The 22,768-nt window shown below is 46.8% G+C and overlaps 1 protein-coding gene across 1 annotated transcript; it reads right to left on the bottom strand.

Annotated features, from left to right (window-relative positions):
• Positions 1–710: 710 nt before the first annotated feature.
• On the bottom strand, positions 711–22,345 carry POLA2 (DNA polymerase alpha 2, accessory subunit). The gene is made up of 18 exons (XM_016208419.2): positions 21,931–22,345; positions 19,059–19,183; positions 18,474–18,565; positions 18,015–18,072; positions 13,785–13,891; positions 11,504–11,697; positions 10,788–10,876; positions 9,404–9,559; positions 8,812–8,874; positions 8,149–8,191; positions 7,851–7,975; positions 7,210–7,248; positions 6,504–6,577; positions 3,499–3,607; positions 3,119–3,225; positions 2,355–2,414; positions 1,972–2,098; positions 711–1,204 (listed from the first exon to the last, which is right to left on the bottom strand). Exons 1-18 carry the CDS (start codon positions 22,007–22,009, stop codon positions 1,055–1,057), a joined length of 1,797 nt encoding a protein of 598 aa, XP_016063905.2. The 5' UTR covers positions 22,010–22,345; the 3' UTR covers positions 711–1,054.
• Positions 22,346–22,768: the final 423 nt, after the last annotated feature.

The following is a 22,768-nucleotide window of genomic DNA, read 5'->3' as shown; positions in this document are numbered from 1 at the left end:
ACAACAGCAGCTGCTTGTTTTCAAAGGGAGACCAGTTTTACCCAAGTCCCATCGGATCTGTCACTGATTCTGTCAGAGATGGGAGGCAAAGGTTGGGCACTGTTAGGTTACCTATTTATCTCTGACTCAAGACACAGGCATCAGCCCCCGCTGCTCCCTTGGCCCAATAGCTGGGGGTTTCCTGTCTTGGCTTTGGCACGTGAGGCAGGACAGTCTGCCAGTTTAGGGCAGAAACCCACTACACGTTTAGCCAGGGGCAGCCTTCCCTCACGCCAGGACCACGGGCAGGAGTGTTGGGGATCCTGGAAGGCCTGGCCCTGACCAAGTGTTCTGGGCTATAGGCAGGCGCTGAGCTGCTGTGCAGCTTGGCGGAGCCAGCTCCGGGGAATCCAGCACTGGCACAGTTCCTTGAGGCCGCCCCCTCCAGATGGAGAGGTCAGGCTGGGCCCACAGTGTGCATGTGAGGGCTGCGCTGGGAGGGCCAGGCACGCAGCCAGCGGCTTGCTCTGCAGCCCAGTTCCGAGGCCTGGGCCCAGCACATCTCCTCAGCAAGAGGCCATGGGGGCCTTGGGAGCAGCTAAGGAGGATCCAGGCTGGGGCAGGCCAGAAAGCCAGGGTGACAGACACTGCCCTCTCTGGACACTGGTCAAGGAGGCAGCATTCTCTGTTCACTACCAGAACAGAAGAGAAGAAAGATTTAGACCCAGAAGTTACACTCAGAATTTACTTTTATTTCTCCAAAGGTTGGCTGCGTCTGATTCATGTAGAAAATCACAAAGCTGTCTTGCTTTTCCTGAGTATGCTGCATCCACAGCCAGTTCACTCTGCACCCAGCACATCAGAAGCCAAAGTGTCCTCCCAGAGCTCACTCGGAGCTGGAGCGTGCAGCTGCACGTGCCTTCCCTGCTGGGCCCACTCCCCACAACCTCTCCCCACAGCCGGCTGCCTCCTCTCCTGCACCTTGCAACAGTTAGGATCTTGTCAGAGGGCTGCTCCTGGGCTCTTGGTGCCTTTGAGAGCCCGCAGAGTGGGAGACGATAAAGTACCCAAGGCCTCAGATCCTGACCACCTGGGAGGCAACACATGGACTCTGCCTCCTCTCCCCGTCCATGGTCTGCCTCCTGATGTAGAGTCGGCCATAGGTGCCCCCCACCTGTCCTTTGGTGAGGCGCCCGGGGTTCACACAGACACAGCCGAGGATGTCCTGGGAAAGGAAAGGAGGAGAGTGGGTTGGAAAGGCCAAAACTAACAGAACTGATGTGACAAAGTTGGAATCATCTAACAGATACCAGAGAGGGTTTTATTAAATGGAAAGGAAGGCAACCAAACACATCTTAAGCAAAATATGTGAACTTATTATTGGAAAACTCTGAGCTCCTTTGGAGTCTCCGAAACAGAACAGAGGTAAGTGAGCAGGGCAACATTCAGCTCCCAAACTTGGAGACACAACTGACCTGGTTGTTTTCCAACGTGAAAAAGTTTACCACTTGAGGTTGAATTGGCTTTGGTTTGGCAAGAGGGGATTGGCTTGGTGGAGTCCAGCGAGTGACCCAATCCCGGGTGGGCGGGCCTCAGTGCCAGAGATAAGCACCCTAACACATCTTCCAAGTTCTCAGAGCTAAGGCCACTTGGAGGTCAGATCAGAATTCAGGGGCAGGGGCAGGCAAGCGCATGTGTGGCCACCCCCACAGGGCCCCGTCTGAGAACCATTGTTTGAGGGCCACCCTTGTTGCTTCCAGGGCTCCCAGGCTGGGCTGACCAAGCACTAAGCTCCAGGGGCAGAGGGGAGCAAGGGGACATCATTTACTTAAGCGATTACTAACAGATTTGTTTTCTAACCCTACCACCTCTCCCAGGAAGCGAGGCCACCATCCCTGTCAGCAGACCCCTGCAGAGTGAGTGCCGGTGGTCTAGGAGGGAAAGTCAAAGATTGGTTCTGGCCTGTCTGGGAAAAGCAGAGCTCAATCTTACCTTGACAAAGTATCTGAGCTCTGACGGGATTATGAGGACATCTGGGGTGACAGGCAGCTGGGCATGGGCATAGAAATTCTCATAGTCAATGGCCATGTCTTCCTGGGGAGGATACAGCGGGTAGTAGCTACGGAGATGGAGAAACAGTCAGCAGCGGCTGGTGGGACCCCTCCCAGCTGGATGCCCTCTATGCCCTGGATTCCATTCTGTCACACACTGTCTTGCTTTCCTTTCTGTGTTTAGGGGACAGATCACAGGCTTGTCATCATAGGGTGGAGTTCCCTCATAGTTGCCAGGGGAAGACTCTGGGAATCAAGTCAGCCAGAGCTCCATGAGCCCAGAGCACCCTCCCCACAGCCAGTCACTCTAGGAAAAAGGCTCACCTCCTTTGTGTCAGGATGTGCTTCAGTATTCGGCTGAATCTGTCTGAAGTTCCAGAAGAACTGGGAAAGCAGATAAGAAAGAAATGGAATGCAGAAGTTTGTTTTTCAGTTTCTGTTTCTCTTTGGGGTGGAATCAAGGATTTAATAAACTGGAGAGAGGCCACATGGCCAAGACACAATGACAAGAGGGTCCCTTTGGGAAAGTTTAAAGACCCACCCACAAATAGCTCACTCTGTTCCCACATAAGGGGGGCAGGACACTGGGTGAAAAAGGAAAAGAGCAGGAATCCCCTGTGATCAAAACCAAGGCAGCCAGCACCGGACTGTGCAAGAGCATGCAGAGTCTGCACCAGCGAGGGAGCGTGTAGCCGGGTGACCCTCACAACTCAAACCTCAGCCAACAAGCACACACCCATATTCACACAACTGCTGAACCTACACTGCACAGATCTGGCTGCACCTGATTCTCTGCAGAGCTACACACTGCTCTGGTGGGGAGAACAGCCTCAAAGTTCACAGGTCATGCTCCACCAATGGGGACACCACTCTTGTTTAGCTCACAAATGTTGGGGGGGGAGAAAAGCAGATGATCTTCTAGGACTATAAATTAAATGCAGACAGACAGACATGGTTCTTTGGAGTTTCAAATGTTGTAGAAAACAAGTGGCAACAGACACAAAGGCTCCAACTGCTCCCCTCACGTGGCCAAAGGGTGTGGTGAGAGGCCAGCCATGCAGCCTGCTGGGCGGGCACATGAGCCTCACCTGCTGATCTCCTCGGCCCCCATGTGGAACAGCAGGTCAGTGGACGTCAAGCCGAAGACCACACCATTTATAGCGAGACTGCAGGGCTCAGACACAAACCGCACTCGCTAAAATGAGAAGGGGTTGAGACGCACATTTGCACAACAAGCTAGAAACTTCTTCATGAAAGTGGGGGTCTTCAAGGGCTGTGGAGCCCACTGAGAGGGAGACCAAACCAATGTAAATTCCAAGCACATTTGCCTGTTAAAAATAGTAGCTTGAGATTCAGGCCCTGTGCATGCCCCAAAAAGGCATCTTCACCCTCCAGTATGGGGACAGAGCTGGGTCACCTGCGGCACACTCAGTTACATGCTGCCTGTTGGTCGAGGGGACGCTGGTACCTTTTTGTCCTCATGAGGCAGATCAGAGTAGCTGAAAGGAGGCTGTGGGTACACAGGCTCATGGTGCACATCTCTCAACGATGGGACAAAGACGAGGTGGGAGCCGGAGCTACTTTGCCAAAAAATCATAAGAGGAAGAAAAATGGGCGCAGGTAAGTGAGGACAGGTGGACGACAGCAAACCGTCAACACTTGTACAAGACCCTACTTCCAGGGAAGAATTTCAGAACTGAACTCTCCTATGGAGAGGCACCACTTCCCATGGGACACTGGAGAGGAAGACAGTGTGTGCTCATTCACATATATCCGCCTTGACCTGGGGCAGGTCGCCCAGGAGGTCCTCTCTTGGCTCTGCGTGATGAGGAGCTGGGGCTACTGTTTGGTAGAAAACACAGAGGAAATTGGGATCTAGAAAAATCTAGAAAGACAGGATTTGAGCAAAGATTCAGAGCCTCAGAGCCAGAGCTGAAACCAAAGTCCTGACTCTTCACACTGTGTGAAGAGATGAGGCTTAAAGGCGTCAGTCTCCAGACAGGGCTCTTGCCTGGGGAGGGACCCAGCATCTAATCAGACCTGGAGACCATGACCTCCTACTAACCAAGCACTGGGCCACAAATCCAACATCCAGGACAGAGATGTCTTCAGAGCCACGGGGAAATGCGACTGGCTTCTCCCAGAGCCAGCCCCTCCCTCTTGCATAGGGGAGCAATGCCCTCTTCCTATTTCTCAGCAGATAATCTTGTAAAAATGAAAGCCATGTTTAACAGCAATAGCAAAAGCATAGCTGACAGATGTTTCCTTTGATGGAGGCAGAAGGAGAATCTCTAGGGTTACAACGTATAAGTGACGTAAAAACCTTTAACTCTGGGAGCCAACTGTTACCCTCCCCAGACACACAAAAGAAGAAAAGAAAGAAGCCCCATTTCCTGGTTCCCTCAGCTGTGCTTGGCGGAGGGGCCTATTATGAACCAAATAGGCGTAAAACACGACTCTGGAGGCTTAAAACCCACCATTAACTCTCACTGCCAGCTCCCTCGCTTGCTTAAAATGTGTGGCCTTCCCCAATGTAGCTAATGCCCAAAGTTGTGTCATATAGGATCAAGGTGTTGGTGATTGTTGTCACACTTATCACTTGTGATGCCTGATCATGTGAACTGAGACTTCTGCAACAGAAAAATCAGAATCTTGAGATCAAAGGAACTCTGCATATTAGTTACAGTCCCCTTGACACTGAAAAGTTCACTATAATCCCCCAAGTCTACCGATTTGGGTGCCAGAGTCTGGCAAACAGGCCAGGGGTAACCTGAACAGACAATCTGTGCTCCAGATCCCAGGGCTCACTTTACGATGGACACGAAGGTACAGCACAGCTGGTCACTTTAAGAGATGGAATTGCTCTCTTTCAGTGTAGGCACTGGACGAGCAATAGTTAAGGAGGAAACAGCTCTCGCACTCCTGGTTATAGACTGGCTGCAGGGGGAGGGATCTGAAAGAAAATTCCAACTATGCTGAGTATTGCACAACCTCATACATCACGTTGGGAGGGTCCTCCAACAGGCTAGGCTCCTGTGAGGGAGGAGGCGCTTCCTCACTGGTTCTGGTTTTTATTGATAAATCTGCTTAATGCTCTGCATTTCTGACCTCTCAGAAATAAAAAGAAATTCCCCAAACGAGGACCATTTATATACTGTTTGGGAAAACGTGGGGCAGCCTCCCCACTCGCAGGCACACCCTGGCCGCAGATGAAAGTGCCTGGTGGTGCTGGGTGCTGCCCATGGTAACAAAGCCTGGTCTGTTCTTTGTTTGCATCACTGCTGTCAATACCACATGGGGCAAGGAACCCAAACAGAACCCAATCTCACACTGAAAGCACCCAGCAGCGCTGGCACACTGCTACACATCCCCTCCCTATCCCCAAGGAGACCTCATGGCTGACAGCACAGGGACACCAACTCTGCTCTTGTTTTTCAGGGGTTTATCTCCTGAGCTCTCCAGGTCTGATGAATTCTCAGGGTCACAGCAAATGTGAGAGGCAAGAGGGAAAGCACTGTGTCATCTTCACTGGAGGGAGGGAGGAAGGAAGGGGCAGTTCCAGTCACAGCCTGTTACTGCCCGATTCAAGCCCCCCAACTCTGGGGTAATTTAGGGGCTGTTTTTCCCAGTCTGTGAGGCCCATCATATTGGCCACACTGCCAGTACAGGAAGGTAGTATTCTGGCTAATCGACTCTGGGATCAGTTCTCACTGCCAAGGGGTGGAAGATTATACATCTTGTTTTAAAAACCACCTTTGTTACAGCCTTGTTTTTAAAAGCTTAGCCTCAGGAATGTTTGTTTTTTATGAGCTCGGCTACAGGCAAGCAAGTCCCCTGAGAAGATCCATCACCTATACCAATCCCTTTCAAACCTGGCACCGGAGAAAAAGGGACAGGAAGTGACTGTTCCTGGAATAGCACCTTTTCTCTCAAATCAGAACTGCATAGCCCTTTCATCACCCTGTGATCTGCCACAGATCCTTCCCTTTGGTCTATGGCAGGGATTCAAGATCCCCACCCCCGAGTTTCTACCAGGACTTGCTCTGGACATTGGTGACGTCCCACAAAACGTGGGGAAGCAGTGACTCAGGGAAGGACTCGGGTTCACCCAAAACAATCACTCACACAACAAAATGTCTAGCACCTCTTGGGATTTTGCTGTGTAAGTCATCAAACACTTCTCAGGATCATGCTGGGAAGATTCCCATGGAATATGAGTGTACATGAACAGGAGTGAGAAAAGGAAGGAAGCAGAGTGAGAACAAGGGAAGAGCAAAAGTCAAGTGTGTTTATCTTTGTGTTTTACAAAGACGCCTCTTAATGCAGCGTCTGTGCACTTGAAATTCAAGAGTTCCAGCTGATCTCTAGTTCAAAAGATGAAAGGATGGGAACTACCCCTCCTTTTGAACAGTTTCAGTTTTTTAATGTGAAGGAAGCCCAGGAGAAACCTAGGCAGCATTTCTGAATTCTGACCTTCGTGTCCCTTCAATGATTGTTCGTAGACACTGCTTGAAAACATCTTCAAATGGACTCGTCAGTAGACAGTTCTGTAAGAACAGCAGAAGATTTAGAGGGTGGACATTTGGTGTTGACTCACTTGTTTAACATTAGATGACATGATGTACCAGCTGTTGGGCAAAGAGCTAAAGGGGATGCAATGGAGGACAGATCTCTGTCCTCAAGGAGCTGAGTCCAGTGGGGGACAGGAAAGGAGACTGGGGAAGAATTAATCTCCTTGAATATAAGCTGAAACACTAAGAGGAGGAGCGTTTTGGTAGAAGATGTTCAGGGAAGGGCCATTTGTGTTAGTGCATCAAAGGAGAGCAAGACGTGGGCCATGGAGCTGAGGGAAGCGGCAGTAAGGTACCTCCCCAGTGCAGCTCCATGACGCCAGGACACCTGCATCTGTGTGGGTGCTCTCAGGCCTTAGTGTCAGGTGTCACAAAGAAATACCAGGACTCATGTGTTTGCATTTCCCTCCCCTAACTTCCAAATGGCCTTGTATTCTGGTAAAATGAAGCCCTCAAATTCCGTATCTTTGTTAAAAATGCCCTGCTACAATGTCTTTCTGATTAGCTACAGGGATTAGATCCAGGGTAACTCCAAGAGATGAAAATAACAGTGAGGGCTCAATTGAATGTAAGTATCCACCACCCTCCCCCCAACCATAGTCACTTACCTCAACCTGCTCATGCTTAGCATCCAGGAAAGGGCCAAACTGCAAATAAAGCCGAGAAACAAAGGTACCAAATCAGAGCCACGTGTATCCATGAGCGCCTTCACGCAATCTCTCCTAACAGTTCTTTCTCAGCATCTCTCTGTCCTGCCAAAGCTGCATGTAGAGCCTGGGACAGTTAGCAGATGGGATGGGGCACCCAGCCAAGACCAAACAGAAGGCCTTGAGCCCTGGAAGCAGGAAGGCCGCCATGGCCCCATAACAAGCTGTGCAGCCTCCTACAATACTGGGCTTTTTTCTAACTTTCTAAACCTGGCAAGGGAAATCTACCACCCTGCTACACAGTATACTTTGAGTTTAAAAAGAGAATAGTTCAGAACTTGGAGTAATGAGACAGAGGCAAGAATCCTGTAAGGACAATGAAGGGTGGGAAAATGTTGGGCTTTTACACTAAGTGAGGCCTGTAGATCACGTATACCTCTCAAAGATGTAGATGAAGAACTAAAAAATATTTTTTAAAGGGAAGAGAATCTAACATGCTTCCTAAGAATTTTAGATCCACACTAGACCTTTTTCTAATGCCGACTGCCCGGCTTTCTCACTGGTGCCTCCCCGAGAGAAACTGTCCTTGGAGAGCCTCCTACCAGGATGCAGACGTCCGGCCGGTCATGGTTGATGATGGTGATCAGGTCGAGCAGGGGGTCATATGTGATGCTGTCAGATGTAGTGTACGGCCCACAGGCCACCAGGACCATGTTTTGCTCAAAATCTAAGACAGAAAAGATCATAAGGTATTGATTAGAGATAATGGGGTGGTGGGAGAAAGGACAATTAGGGAGAAATGCCACAGGGTTCAATTAATGAAGTCTCCTGCCCAACCTCTGATAAGGACCCTGCAACTGCACACCTGAACCCCAAACCAATGTTTGAACCAAACCTTACCTCCATCCTCTCCAGTGGGCTGATAAAATGGAAGTGGCACACCCTTAAAAGCAAGAGAAAAGCAAAACTGAGTTCTTGCCCCAGGCATTGCCACTGGTAAGGGAAGGGGTGGACACCAAATAGGGATGTGTGTTTGCAGGTGTCTTGCTCCTTAGAGCTAAAAGCTCATAGAGCCGATGGTACCTGCCATTTTTCTGTATTTGCTCAGAGCAGCAAAGCCCAGAAAATGGGAGGTCACAGCAAAACTCATAAAACACCCAGCAGAAAGTGGAAGTGGGGTGTGCATATCCTGGCTAACTAACAAGGAGTGGGGAGAGCAGGGTATCCGCTACTTTTCCCTGCAGTCTATGAAAATCTGCAGAAGATTATTGCCTAGAGCAGGGACAGGTAAACTGCGGCCTGTGAGACAAACCTGGCTAACATCTACTTTTGTAAATGAAGATTTACTGGCACACAGACACACTCATTGGTTTATAGGTTGTCTGTGGCTGTGGTTGTTAAAATATTTATTGTCTGGCCCTTTACAGAAACAGTTTGCTAACCCCTGGTTCCCCCTCTAGAGACAGAAAATTGAGAAGCAAAGAAACAGGTTCTTAAACAGGACAAACTGCACATCAGTGCCCATGGCAAACCTGGAGGGAGGGTGGGGGACCGCTGTGGTACCTCGTAGAGTTTAGTGGCAACAAATTTTCTACCAGTGGTGTTGATCCCTTCCATAATTACAACCTGGAAGACAAGAAGCAACACAGGATCGCAAAACGGGAGAGAGACGAGAGGCCAGAATAAATTATTTTGATATAATTGAAAGTATTGTCCAGCTACTCCCATTTTGTAATTGTAAACTTGGGAGTATTTTTCTAGAAAACAAATTAAGAGGGTTGTGTTAGTAATGATAATTATGCTTCACACAGATTGTTGTAATTTTTACAACAATCCTATGAGGTAAGAATTGATAAGTCCCATTATACAGGTGAGGACACCCTGGCTAACTAACAAAACCATAATCACATACCTCAGGGGGTGGAGATGATGGGGTTCAAACCTAGGCATCAAATTTCAGAACTAAGGTCAGAGCACACAGGGAAAATTGGAATCCCCACCTGGTGTCCGCTCGTGGGCCTTTGCTCCAGTCACATCTCATGGCACCAGAGGTCGAAAGTGAGCAGCAGCAGGCCAGCGATAGAATGCTTATTTCTAGAGCCACAGCCCACCACACATACTACAGAATAAAGAGCATGCCCACATCCCGTCTCACCTGTCCGGGAAACAGAGAGTATTCTTTGAGCTCAGATAAATCCACTGGAACTTGAGCACCAGAGGAATGTTCCCGGTCTCCCTCCAAAATCACTGACTTGTTGTTCAGCTTCCCATTGCTGTCACAGCCAATCTGGCCCAGCAGTGTGACGGGCTCCTACCAAAGGAAGGTTGCAGCAAAAGAACGATATAGTCTTTGGGACAGAGGCCCAAAACCTGAAGTCAAAAGGCTGAGTAGCAGAGCAAGCCCCAGATAACAACACACACTATTTTGGTGGGGTGCTATTTTGACCCTGAGGTGACCAGCACCATCGCTGGCTCTCGGCGGTGCGAGAACTCTTAAAGGGCATCCAGTCTGCCCAGTCAATGTTTGAGTCCCTCTAAGTGGCTATCTGAAGCTTGGGCATCTCTAGTGAAGGGAACTTGCAGCCCACTGCATCTCTGGGTAGCTATAGCTGTTAAAAACGGCTCATGTTTACTGAGCTTACTAAATACCAGGCCTGTTCTAAAGGCTTACATGCATTAACTCGTTTAGTTCTCACAACAACTGCGAGGTGGATACTATTACTGTACCCATTTTACAGATGAGGAAAATGAGCAATAGAGACACTATTCAAACAGCAGGTGAAACCTTGGTTTGAAGCCCAGAAGTTTGGCTTCAGAGCCATATCCTTTACCACATACCATACTGCCTCTTAACCGGAAGCCCTTAGTTAAATTGAACTGAAATTTCTCTTCCTGTGGCTCCCTCTGTCCTGTTCTCACTCCTTGGGGCAAACTGAGGAAGTCTAATCATTTCCCCCAAGACCATGCATCCTTGCCCCCCTCCACTACTTCCTCCCAAACTTCCTCATATCGCATGGTTTCACGTTATCTTCCCCACTGGCCATTCTTCTCTGAATGAAAACATATGACAGAGGAACCATAAAACTCTTCCAGAACACATCTCCCCTTTGATTAAAAAGTGTTCTAGAGAAAGCACTGGCACATATGCCAGGTTAAACCATGCTGTAAAGGTACCACTGGCAGCAGCTGGTTCATAACAACAGAGACCAAACAAGGGAGAGACTGTGAGTCACTGTTTCTAGAATTCCTACCCTTGCTGTCATCCTCACATTCTGACTCGAATGCTTAAGGCCTTCCATCTTTGCTTGCTATGTGCAGGACCCGAACCCAAGCGCAAAGACAATGACTGTGTCTGGTAACAAAACCAGAGAGCATTTATAAGTCTTTCTTCACAAGGACCCGTTTTACCAAATCCAACCAGGAGAGATTGTTCTAACTAGCATGTAGACAAGAAGTGAAAAGGGAAGCAAGAGGATGCTTTTCACCATGGATTTAAAAACACAGTATGAAATAGGAAGGACAATTAGAACAACTCTTACTTGTGCGGGAACTAGAACAGGAGTAAAAGCCTCAATCTTGTAGTGTTCCTTGAGTTCGCTGCCAAGTTCTTCTATCTTACAGGTCAGAACTGAAATCCCAGAGGCGAAAAAGTGTGTTTAAGACATTTCACTTGCCCAGAAGAGAAAATACAGCACATTGTCAAACATTAACGCTAGTAATTTTACAGGAGCAGGAAAGGTGCTTAGGAAGGCGATCTAAAGCCCTAGCCAATTTCCCAATGCTTGGTTGCTGAAACTGGCCTTCACTTTGGCCACAGGGCATCATGTGGCACAACCCCAGAGAGTGTCAGCATGGGTCCCCAGCCCACAGCCTTCCTTTCACCCAGGTCATCAGCGAGGATTAGGGCAAGTCAAGGCCAACGCAGATGGTCCGCTCTTCACAAGGAAACAGCCACAGAGGTTCCTGCTCTAACGCTTTCATTGGATTTCTTTACATAGTTAAAGGGCTTGTTACTGGGAGATGGTTGTGCTCTTCCTTTAACTTTCCTTTGGCAAAGGGAGGTCACTTGGGAGAATTACTGAGCGTATCATCTCATGTCCCTCCACTAATAGGGGCCCCAGAGGACATCTACCAACTACATATTCAAAGGCAAGCCTGGAACTTGTTCTGCAGCCCAGCTGAAGCTTTGCTACTTACTCTAAACCCTTCCAGGTGGTTTTAAATTCTCCAGAATTTCAAAGGGAAAAGCAATCACCTTCTCGAATGTCTGGGAGCTTCTGGAACATGAATTTGTAGCTCTCAGTTAGTGATTCTGGAGACCCCAAGACCTTCAGGCTGATGATACCAGCTCCTCCTCTCCCAGACCAAGACACTCCCTGTGCTGAGCCAAAGGAAGTAACCACTTCTCCTCGGTTATTTCTCGAGGTGTATTTCTGAGAGGGAGTAGCACTAATTGGAAGCAAAAGAGATTAATGTTACTGTGTTCATATATAAAGGGAGAGGGGAATAAAACAAGGTTACTTTTTGGAAATGGGAATTGGAGAAATGTCAAGCTGGGGTTTATAAATCTAATCAGTTTAATGGGGTCGGACATACCCAGACCTCTAAGGAATTTCAGGAATGAGGGGCTGAGGAGTACCAGGTTGAGCAATACCAAACGTGTTAGAGAAGTTTAGAGACACAGACATTTTAAAAGGTTGCTCTTCAGGCTTAAAACTAAACAAAGCAAAACGAAACCCAAACTCAGAACTGATTAAAAAGCAAGCTTCAAGTACCATTTTCTTTCCCTTCTCATGAATATTTAGCACTTGTCAGAACACTGGCAGAGCCTGGAACCTAGGGCAAGTCAAAAGTTGCTGGGCATGCATATATTACCTCACAACACAGTTCAAGGTAGAAACAACAAAACAACGAAGTTATGTGAAATGATTAACTTTCTAATGTCCATGGAGGTGCAGATGTAATGAATCTGGTAGGCTGGCGAACACACATTCCCAATCTCCAAGGCTCAACTGACATGTTCTCGCATTTCCACTCCCCAGGGGTGAATTACACCTCTGAGAACACTCAGGCTGCCATCTGCTTAGATGACAGTGAGGTCTTCTGATCCTTTGGTTGTGAACATAGCTTACAGAGAGGCCTATTTCAAACAGGCTTACTTAATGCACTAAAGCTCTGCAGGAACCAGTTGTATGGGGCCCCACTGCAAGCAGTGCCATCATTCCTTCTTTCCAGAGAGGCTACAGAAAATGACTCAATTATCTCTATCTCCAGGGCTGCCTCCACCTGAATAATTTAGAAGTTACTTTCATAAATTACAAAAGCAGTTTCTGATGTTGGCTTTATTAGCGTGCATTTAAAAATGATGAGGCAGCATATCCGACTTCTCTGAGCCCCTCCCTGCCAAGCTCCGTGGGACATCCGTGGCAGCCAGCCCTTTAAGGCACTGAGACGCTCACATGAGGTCAGCTGTACAAAGGTCTACAGGTTTCAAAGGACGGCTGGTTCAGAGAATACGACCGCTGTAGTAGTGCTGGCCTACCTACGAGAACCATCTCTATACACAAAGTTTCAAAGACGCCCTTGTAAGTCTAGAAAGTTCACTTCTAAAAAGTTTGAGAACTTCCTAAAGCAGCAGTGGACCACACAAAAGTCAAATTGTCCTTCAGAACCCAGTGATGGCTCATCTCGAACGACTGCTATCACCTCCTTTCTTAAGCAACAGAGCTGAAAAATCTTAAGCTCTGCTTGTCTGGAAGAAGTGATCCCAAGTTGAGGGGGTGACCCCAGCAGTCAGCGTTTCCCTAGATGGTTAGCAGTTCTGTGCCTTAGCCTCATCCTGGTGTGGCAGCACCTACAGACCTTTCTTCCACGCAGCACAGCTCTCACCTATGAAACTCTCCAATGAGACGTGTCATTTATGGATTTCAAAAAATCACATATGATCTCTGTGGATTCGCGTGCAGAAGTGGCAGTGAGGACAAAACAGCAATTAAGTCAGTGCCGATTCACAATGACAAGAAAATTCTCAGAAACTAGCTATAACCTGAGGTGGCACAATAAACAGGTTATGCAACATTATGAACAAAGATATGTGCTTTTCTTTTTAAAAAAATAACTACTTTAGATTGAAAGAAAGAAAAAGAAAACAAAAGAAACCCAACAACACATGAACTAAGAGAAGCAGGTGAAAGGCTCCTCGCCTCCACTGGCAGGGCTGGACGGACTCTCAGACTTCTGAATAGACAGGTTGTTTCCAGTAGAAGATATCAGTTCCTGATCTAGGAAATGAGCCCCAGAAAAGTGGGTGGAAAGTGACTTTCCTTAATTACTGTAAGAAACAGTAATTTTCCACACAGGAAGAGAAAGCAGGGAGGGTAGAGAGCAATAGGCTTTCCCGCCAGTTCACGGCAGAGGTATCTGTTCACCCCCATTTAATAAGTCACCCCCAATTTAATTTAATGGTGGAGTTAGCCTCTACCAGATAACCAGAGAAAGGGGAGAGCAGGTTGGCTTTCTGGCAGCTGAATTCATACCTTGGAGAGAAACTCGATGGTGAGAGGAGCTGATGGGGGCTGCGAGTAGACACCCTCCTTTTTGTCAGGGGGGTTTCTGGGGTGGTGACAGCTCGCTTCTGGGAACCCTAGAAATAAAACAGAAAACAAAATCCCAGTCCCTCCAGACCCAAGTTACTAATTAAGTGTACAGTTCCTTAGGCCTGGGTCTTAAGGTCCCATCTGCCGAGCATAATCCCATACAGAAATCTTCAGCAACTGTAACCCAGCATCTATCAAAATACTGCCCTCATGTTGAAGGCAATTATGAAAAAGTGCCAGCATTTCCCAAGAGGACTGCCAAGCAGGCAATCTGTCCTGTCAAATCAGTCATGTGTTCACCTTCTTTCCCCACCTCTGTTTTAGAGCAGGTGTGTTTAGCAGCGTGTGGGTTTTGACCTGCATGGACGCATTTTCCTGAGAAGGGATGGGGCTGTGTTACTACTTTTGGCAAAGTTCACTGCCCATTTTAGAGAAGGGAGCGACTCAAGGCAGATGGCATGGTTGACTCATCCTTGCAGAGTATTTAGCAAACACCTCATCGATGGTCTATTTTCACTTTTTGTTCATCAAGAATCCAAAGACATGCCCAGAATGGAGGCTGAAAACTGCAGTCCTGAGACCTACTGCTCCCCCAAAGCCAGGATAACTGACACAGCTGCGGCAGAGCCCCTGCCCAGGCTGCAACCAGGAGGCCAGCTGGTCTACGGAGGAGTTCTCTGCCCTTGGGCTCCTCCTGCCTGCGTATCTCAGTTATGCCACCAAAGCTGCCTACTGTGGTGACTGCAAGACACACGAGAACAGAGTAAAAACCATCATTAAGGAGCTGGAATGGAAACTAGATTTAAAAGGACTCTTACGCTACCACTCTATACAATAACCATTTTTTTACATTCCTTTCTAGTATTTTAATATTTTTCCAATTAAAAAAGTATAAATTCTAATACTTACAATCTTAGTTTAAATATAAATCTTTAAGTACTATGGCTACTTACTTTTTTTTTTTCTCTATATTAATTAAGAGCATTTTCCCACATTGCCACAATCTTTATCCTTTTAGTAGCTGAGTTGATTGAACTGATATATAATTTACATAATGACTTCTATTGTTGGACGTATCAGCTGCTAGTAATTTGGGGTGATTATAAATTATGCTGAGACGTGTATCTTCATGCACATAGATTTTTCTCATAATTTGGATGGTTTCCTTTGGAGAGATTCTTACTAGGGAAAACTATTGGGTCAAAGATAGAAAAGATTTTATGATACAGGGGTGGGCAAAAGTAGGTTTATAGTTGTTCATATGAAAAAATATATAATACAAGAATAAAAAAATAACGCAAGAATAAACTTGCATGTGCTCACAACTGTAAACCTACTTTTGCCCACCCCTGTATTTTCTCAAACTATTTCCCCAAAAGATGCTTCTAATATACAGTGGCCTCTAATACTCTAGGGCCAATGTTGTGCAGGGATTATTTTAAGAGAAAGCCTGCTTCTAGGACATGGCAAGAGGATGGTACTCTGGGAAAAGCAGTCTCATTTCTCTCACCCTCAGCCCTTCTAGTGAAACCTGACTGTGTCAACAAGCCAACTGCCCTTACACTCCTCAGGGATGTGCTCACTCCAAGCTCATGAGATTCACTATCAACACTTGTAATGAGGAATACAGAGGGTACCCTATTCTCACATAAGCACATTCCCACACCACACAGGAACCCAAATTACTGCTAAGGATGCAGTTCATTAATTTACTAGAAATACAATACTGACGGCAGGGGAACTTCAAATCCTCAGGCTAACAAATCCTATCCCATCAGGCAGAATATGTGGAAACCCAAATTATAACCAGGAGATTTATGGTGAGCATGGAGGCAAAAGAATGGCTTTCAACTGCACAAGTCAAGTATTTAACGATGATAAGCAAGCCCACTGGTACCACTATAACAGAAGTACAATGGGGCCAGGCGACCTCACCCTGGCACTGTTTGTGTGGAAAGGCCCGTATGTGGCACTATGACTCTTTATCACACTGCCTTTGGTGCATGGTCTACAATGATTGAGCAGTGTCCACACGATGGGTACTATTCTAAGCATATTACATATGTCTAGCCCAGACCCATACTGCATCTCCTCTGAGCTTCAGACATATATTTCAAACTGTTTGCTCATTTCAATCCAACTGACTAAGCTCTGAGTCCATGGTCATAAATTCTGATTTGCAACTGAGCCTCCCAAGAACCTCTGTAGCAGGAACGGGGTGTCCCCAGTGTGGCATCTCAGTCCTTGAGAGAGCACATACTTCGACAGTAAAGTTGCATCTGACTTACACATTGGTCTACTGACAGCTGGGTTACCACAAGTCAATTCCTAAGAATATCATTAATTCTGGATATACAGACAAGTCAGATAAATTCTGGAGCTGCGAAGTTGTCAATCAGATCAACATGGCAGTGGCCCCAACAGGTACTGCAATTCTGTTTGATGCTACCTAGGGAGCCACCCAATCACCCTCTATCAGAAGGTGTGTCCTTCAACAATTACTAATATGCCAGGCACTGGGAGAACAGCAGTGACTAAAGCAAAGTCTCTGTCCTCATGGAGCTTACATTCTAATAGAGAGAGACAGGCTAAACCAAAGAGTAAATATATAATGCGTCTCATGGGAGTAAGTTCCATGGAGAAAAATCAAAAAGAGAAAGAAGAGGGAGCTGCGAGTTTAGGCAAGTTTGTTCACTCTGACAAGGGGACATAGAGGTGAACCCATTTGGTGTGTTTGAAGAAAAGCAAGGAAACCAGAGTGAGAAGTAGGGTGAAGGAGGCCAGAGGGAGCAGGGGCCAGCTCAGACAGAACCTCACACGCCCATAGACTCTGAATTTTGAAGTTACTAAGTTACTAGGGAAGATGGAGAACTGGTGGAGAGCTGCGAACAAGAAAAACCAGGCCCGACTTTCATTTGAAAGGAGCAGTCTGGCTGCGGTGTAGACAATTGGTTAAAGATGGACAAGGCAGAAAGAGGCCAGGGACTAGTTAGGAGGCTGTCCCACTCATTCAGGAGATGGTGATGCTGGGGACCTGGTGGTGGAAGTAGTGAGAGCCCAGATCCTGGAAGGAAGGCTGATGTGACTGAAGGATGAATTGGTGTGGGGTGTGACAGGAAAGACTCAAGGAGGTCTCCAAAGTTCCTGGCCCAAGCAAATAGAAGAATGGAGGTGCCTTTTGCTGGGATGTGGACTCTAGGAGAGGACTACCTTTAGGGGGAAAATAAAGTGTTGATTTTATAAACTCTAAGAAAAATCTTATTACTCCCTTTAATATTATATGCACCTGGTTTTGTGTTAGCAACTTCACAGATACATTATTAGCCTTCTTGCTCCCCACAGGCATACTTAAACTATTTATCTTCTTTCTTACAATGTAATTTACTTTGAAAAATTAAGGCTTACTCCATGTTTATGGATTCCCATAAATTTATTTATTTTCCCCCCTTTTTTGAATTTACTGGTTAACAAAATTATATAAGTTTCAGGTGCACAATTCTATAATTTGTATGAAGAGTAACCACTATTACTGAATACCTTGCTTTGGGCTTGATACTTTACATATTCATTTCATCTTCAAGCCCTCTGAAATAGGAGATTATTATTCCCTGGCTGTGAGTTCTGGAGGGCAGAGCCCCTCCATGCCTGTTTCCTTCACTGTTCAGTGCCTGGCACATAGTAGCTGCTCAGTAAATGGGATAATGAATCCTAATTGTATAGGTAAGGAAACTGCAGCTCAGAGAGATAAAACAACTCACCCAAGGTCACCTAGGTCTTTTGACTCGGGCTTTAAGGGCAAAGCTTTTCCACTACCCTACTCTGTCACGCTGGAATCCAACACTAGAACTGGATTATTCAATTATAGTACCTCCACTTGATACAAAACTATACAACCATTAAAAAGAGTAGTTACAGAAAACATATTTATAAAAATTCTATGATACGCTAACTGAAAAGAGCAGGATAATTAAATGTTCGCGAGGACTGTCATTATGTAAAAACATACATGCATAAGGGAAGGAAGATGCATAAGAGGAAATGTGGTAGGAAATATACAGAAACTCTATGAGCAGTTAATTTTCTCCCTCAGAACTTCAAATGTCATGATGTTTTTAGAATAAAGAAAAAAAACACTACCTGTAGAAGGCAATTTCCAAACACTGAACTCACCTTAGAGGGTGTGGTATAAGAATTCAAGAGGGTCTCCTCTTCTTCCTCCACTTCAATTCTAAAAACATTGGTTAAGAAAAACAATAAAAGCCCCAGTTTGGCATGTACACCAATCACAGGCTCGATCCCGGGTGGCTGCACTGGGACACATGTGGGAGTCAACCAATCAATACACATCGATGTTTCTCTCCCCAGCCCCACTCTCTCTGAACGCAATGGAAAAATTCAGTAAAAATATCCTTGGTTGAGAAATAAAAAAATAAAATTAAATAAAAAATTTTTTAAAAAAGGAAAAAACAACAATAAACTTCCACTCAAAATTTAAGGCAAGGGTTGACTAAATAGAAACCTGAACAGTAGGTACTTTTTATTCTTGTTTTTAAATTACACATGCAACTGTAAACAAATTATAAAACAGACTGCACGGCTTGAGGCAAAGACCTTCAGCAGAAAGGATACAGCTCTTGTATGGAAATGATGTCTCTGGCTCCCGCATGTCCACTGTCCTTGGAGGCACTGTGACGGATTCTGGACAACCTTTTGCTCAGAAACTGAGGAATAAAAGACAATGGATATATTATTCCAAAGTCAAGTATTAGAGGTGTTTTCCACAGTCAGGAGATAATAACAGGCATTCAGAATATAATTAAAGACATAAAATTCCTCAAAGTGAGAATTAAGATGCTCATGATCAACTAAAAATAAAGACTTATTCTGTGACAGTTTCTCCACAACATATAACAATTCTAATAATAACACCAATTACTTGTTGAAGACCTACCACCTGCTGGGCATAGTCCCAAATGATTTACACCCATTTTCATTTAATTCTTATGATAACCTTAAAAAACATGGATTATTAGAACCACTGACAGAAGAGGGAACCAAGGCTCAGAGACGTTAAGTAGCTTGTCCAAGCTCACAATGGGACTGGAAGCCAAGTCTGGTTCCAAAGCTCACGCTCTTCTCTACATGTCATACTGCCTCCCCTATAGAGCAGAGGTGGAGAATTTCATGATAAGGTTCCTTACATTGTGCTCTTACCTCATGCTCAAAAGAGTTCAGGGTCTCTGAGGTAAAGCAATCTTTCTGCGTGCTGGTGCAGAAGGCTACAAGCTCGGCTACCATTTCCTCCTCATTCTGTCCATAGAGAACACACAGCTCTGCCACTGTGGAGGGAATATCGGACAAGTAAGAACTTAATTTCTTGCAGCTTTCACCTTGAAAAGGGAAAATAATTCTACTTATTCAATTCATATTTATTCAGCACCTACTAGTGCCAGGCACTGTCCTAGGCATGAGCATAGAGCAGTGAGGAAAACAGAGAAGAATTCTTGTCTTCACAAAGCTTACTATTGGCGGGAGACAGAAAACAAGCCAAGAAGTAAAACATGTAGTGATCAGATGGCTAAATGTGCTATGTCAAAAAGTAAAGCCAGGAGAGGAATCAGGGAGTTGGGAAGGACTTGGCAATTTTTAATACACCGATTAGGGAAGGCTTCATTGAGAAGAAGACTTGAGTAAAGTCTTGAAGGAAGTGAAGCACTGAGTCATGCAGTGTTGAAGGGAAGAGCTTTCGGGCAAAAATCCTGCCCAGCAAGATCAGCAAGGCCACTGTGGTTGGAATGCAGGGAGGAAGGAGACAGAAGTTAGTGGGGAAAGGCGGTGCAGATTGTTGGTCAATGCAATTATCCCAGAGTAATATTTGGAGCAAGTTGGAAAATTGCTAGAGGGTTTGAACAGAACAGTAACATGATCTGACTTCCACTGACTAAAAGGGATAAGGGCAGACTCAGGAGAACCAACTAAGAGATTGGTAAAATCCAGGTGAGAGATGATGGTGGCTTAGATCAAGGTGGTGGCAGTGAAGGTGGCGAGAAGTGGTGGGACCCTGGATAGGAAACATCCTAAAGGTAAAGCCAGTGGGATGTGCTCACTGAATGTGAAGTCTAAAGAAAGGGGATGATGCTGTGTTTTTAGCCTGAGCACCCGGAAGGATGCAGTCACTATTAACGAAGGTGGGGAAGACAGCAGGAGGAACTACTCTGAGGAGAGGGAGGAGATACCAGGAACTCAGTCTTAGAAGTGTAGAGTTCCAGCCCGGCCAGGTGTGGCTCAGCGGTTGAGCGTCGACCTGGGATCCAGGCGATCAGGGTTCGATTCCCGGTCAGGGCACATGCCCGGGTTGTGGGCTCGATCAATGACTCTCTCATCATTGATGTTTCTATCTCTCCCTCTCCTTTCCTCTCTCTGGAATCAATAAAGATATGTTTAAAAAAAAAAAAAAAAGAAAAAAGAAGTGTAGAGTTCCAGATGTCAATTAGACATCCAATTGGAGACATCAAGGAGGCAGTTGGCCACACCAGCCTGAAGTTCAGGCCAGAGGTCTGGGCAAAGATATAAATTTGAGACTCATCAGAAATACAGGGATGTAAAGCCATGAGACTAGGTGAGATCACCAAGAAAGTGAGAATATCTTGAGGCTCAGGACAGGAGGGCATGAATCTGCAGAGCCAGAGAAGTGGCAACAAGTAAGGTGGGAAAACAACCAGTAGTGTCCAAAAGGCTAAGAGAAAAACGTTTTCAAGAAGACATGAGGAACACTGTCAAATGTTGCTGATAATTCCAGATGAGGACTGAAAATTCACCACTGACTTTAGCCAGATGAAAGTCACCATGACCTTGAGAGAAGCAGTTTCAGTGTAATGGTTGAGATGAAAAAGCTGACTTTGAAAATTGAAGCCAGCAAGTATAGACAACTGTTTTGAGGACATTTGCTGTAATTGGGAAGGAAAGAACTGAAGTGGGGAAAAACCTTATAGAGAGAAAAATACAAAATATATAAGAGGGGAGGCCCTAGCTGGTTTGGCTCAGTGGTTAGAGTGTAGGCCTGCAGACTGAGGGTCCAGGGTTGGATTCTCGCCAAGGGCACGTACCTGGACTACAGGTTGGATCCCCGGCCCAGTTAGGGCGCTTGCGGGAGGCAACCAATTGATGTGTCTCTCTTGCATCCATGTTTCCCTCTCTTTTCGCTCTCTCTGAAAAGCAATGGAAAAAATATCCTCAGGTGAGGATTAAAATTAAAAAAAAAAACAAAAAACACAACTGTAAGAGGGGAGAATTACTGGAGTGATGTCCCTAAGAAGGCAAGAAGGAATGGATTTAGGACTTAAGTGGAAAGTGTGGCTTCTGCTAGGAATATGGTGAATGTATTCATGGTAATAGGAAGGAAGGCAAGGTATACAGCACAGACACAGGTAGGAAGGAAGATGTAATGGTAGTAGCCTCCAGAAGTTTTCTAACAGCTTGTATTTTTTCAGCAAAACAGGAAGTCAATTCATCAGCTGAGAGTGGGAGGGAAATATGTTGGAGGAGGAGGTGGGAACCAGTCGCCTGGAAGACTGGGAGTGAACAGACCAGGGAAATGTGGTACGCCTGCCGGTGATAGTCACGTCCCACTGAGGTCAGCGATTATGCATTCACAGTCTAGAACTACAAGGCCACTGCCCACACTCACATGTGGTCCTGTGTGAGGTGGAAGCCACAGGCACCTTGGGCTGAAGCCTTTACAAATTTGGTTCACACAACTAATTTCTTGTTTTGACTTCCAGCTCACATAATAAACTTCTGACTATCATTGGGTTTCTCTTCCTTTTAGAAAGAGAATGCACTGGGCATAAGAACTTTGAGTATTTTGGTCTCTCATGAGACATTAACACGTTGATATTAAAAAAGAAGTTCAAAGTGTTGAGGAATGGTTAAGGCAGGTGCACATTCACCCTATTTCTAAAACCGAGAACTCTGCATCTCCGCAGACTTGGCTTCAATCAAGTCCTTCGGGTTCCAGGCGGCTGGCAACACCGAGCCGCCGCGCGTGGGCCCCGGCGGGGGGCCGGGGAGGGGGTGAGGGACTCACATTTCTCAGTCAGAGACTCCTCGCAGTCTACGCCGAAGATCTCCAGCTCCTTCGCCAGCTGCTGGACGGACGCGGTCATGGCGACCCAGGAGGCGGGACGGGTCCACTCAGCTCCGACCCGAGTCCAAGAAACCCACAAGCGTGGAGATCGGTGAGCAGAACGGGGTTCCTCTGATCCTTTCGCCCTCTAGGAGGCTGAGACGGACGGTGACCAAACAGCCCCAAACCTCAGGTGCTCAGAGGGCCTCAGACGTCAGTCACGGAGAAACACTTTTTTTTTTTTTTTTAATGTAGGGGAAGCCCCCAAACGCCCGAAGGAACGGAGCACAAAGGTCGAGAAGTCGCCCTCCCGGAGAGAACGGCCTACTTCCTAAAAGCTACAGCCCGGCACCTCGGTGACCGGAACATAACGGAGCAGCCTGGAAAAACCCGCCAAACGCTTCGCGCAGCGCACGCATGCGCGAGACCTGGGTTTAACCCCACCCTTTCCCCTCAGCTTTCAGCTCCTGCTTCCGGGACTCCGCGCGCGTCCGAGGGCGCGTGCGCACACGCTCCAACCCGCGCGCGCGCGCCCCCGCCTGGCGGTGGAAGCGACCTACGGCGGCTGCGCAGCGTCTCTCCCAGGCAGCCCAAGCCCGGCCAGGAGGCGCTTGTGCCCCAGCTCTTGGCGGCGAAACCGCGTCTCAGTGCCAGTCTGTTGGCGAAGACCCGTGGTGCACGATCGTCACCCTTTAGTCCCGTGCATTGGTGCGCAGGTGCTGTTGTGTACATTCCCTCAAATGTCCCAAACATCCCGTGTCCTACCCGGGAGAGGAAGGCGTGTGGTCCCTTCTCAGCC

The sequence above is a fragment of the Miniopterus natalensis genome, chromosome 11 (assembly GCF_054644295.1).
Source record: "Miniopterus natalensis isolate mMinNat1 chromosome 11, mMinNat1.hap1, whole genome shotgun sequence".
NCBI classification, from domain to species: Eukaryota; Metazoa; Chordata; class Mammalia; order Chiroptera; family Miniopteridae; genus Miniopterus; species Miniopterus natalensis.
This window is presented reverse-complemented; position numbering and strand designations above follow the sequence as displayed.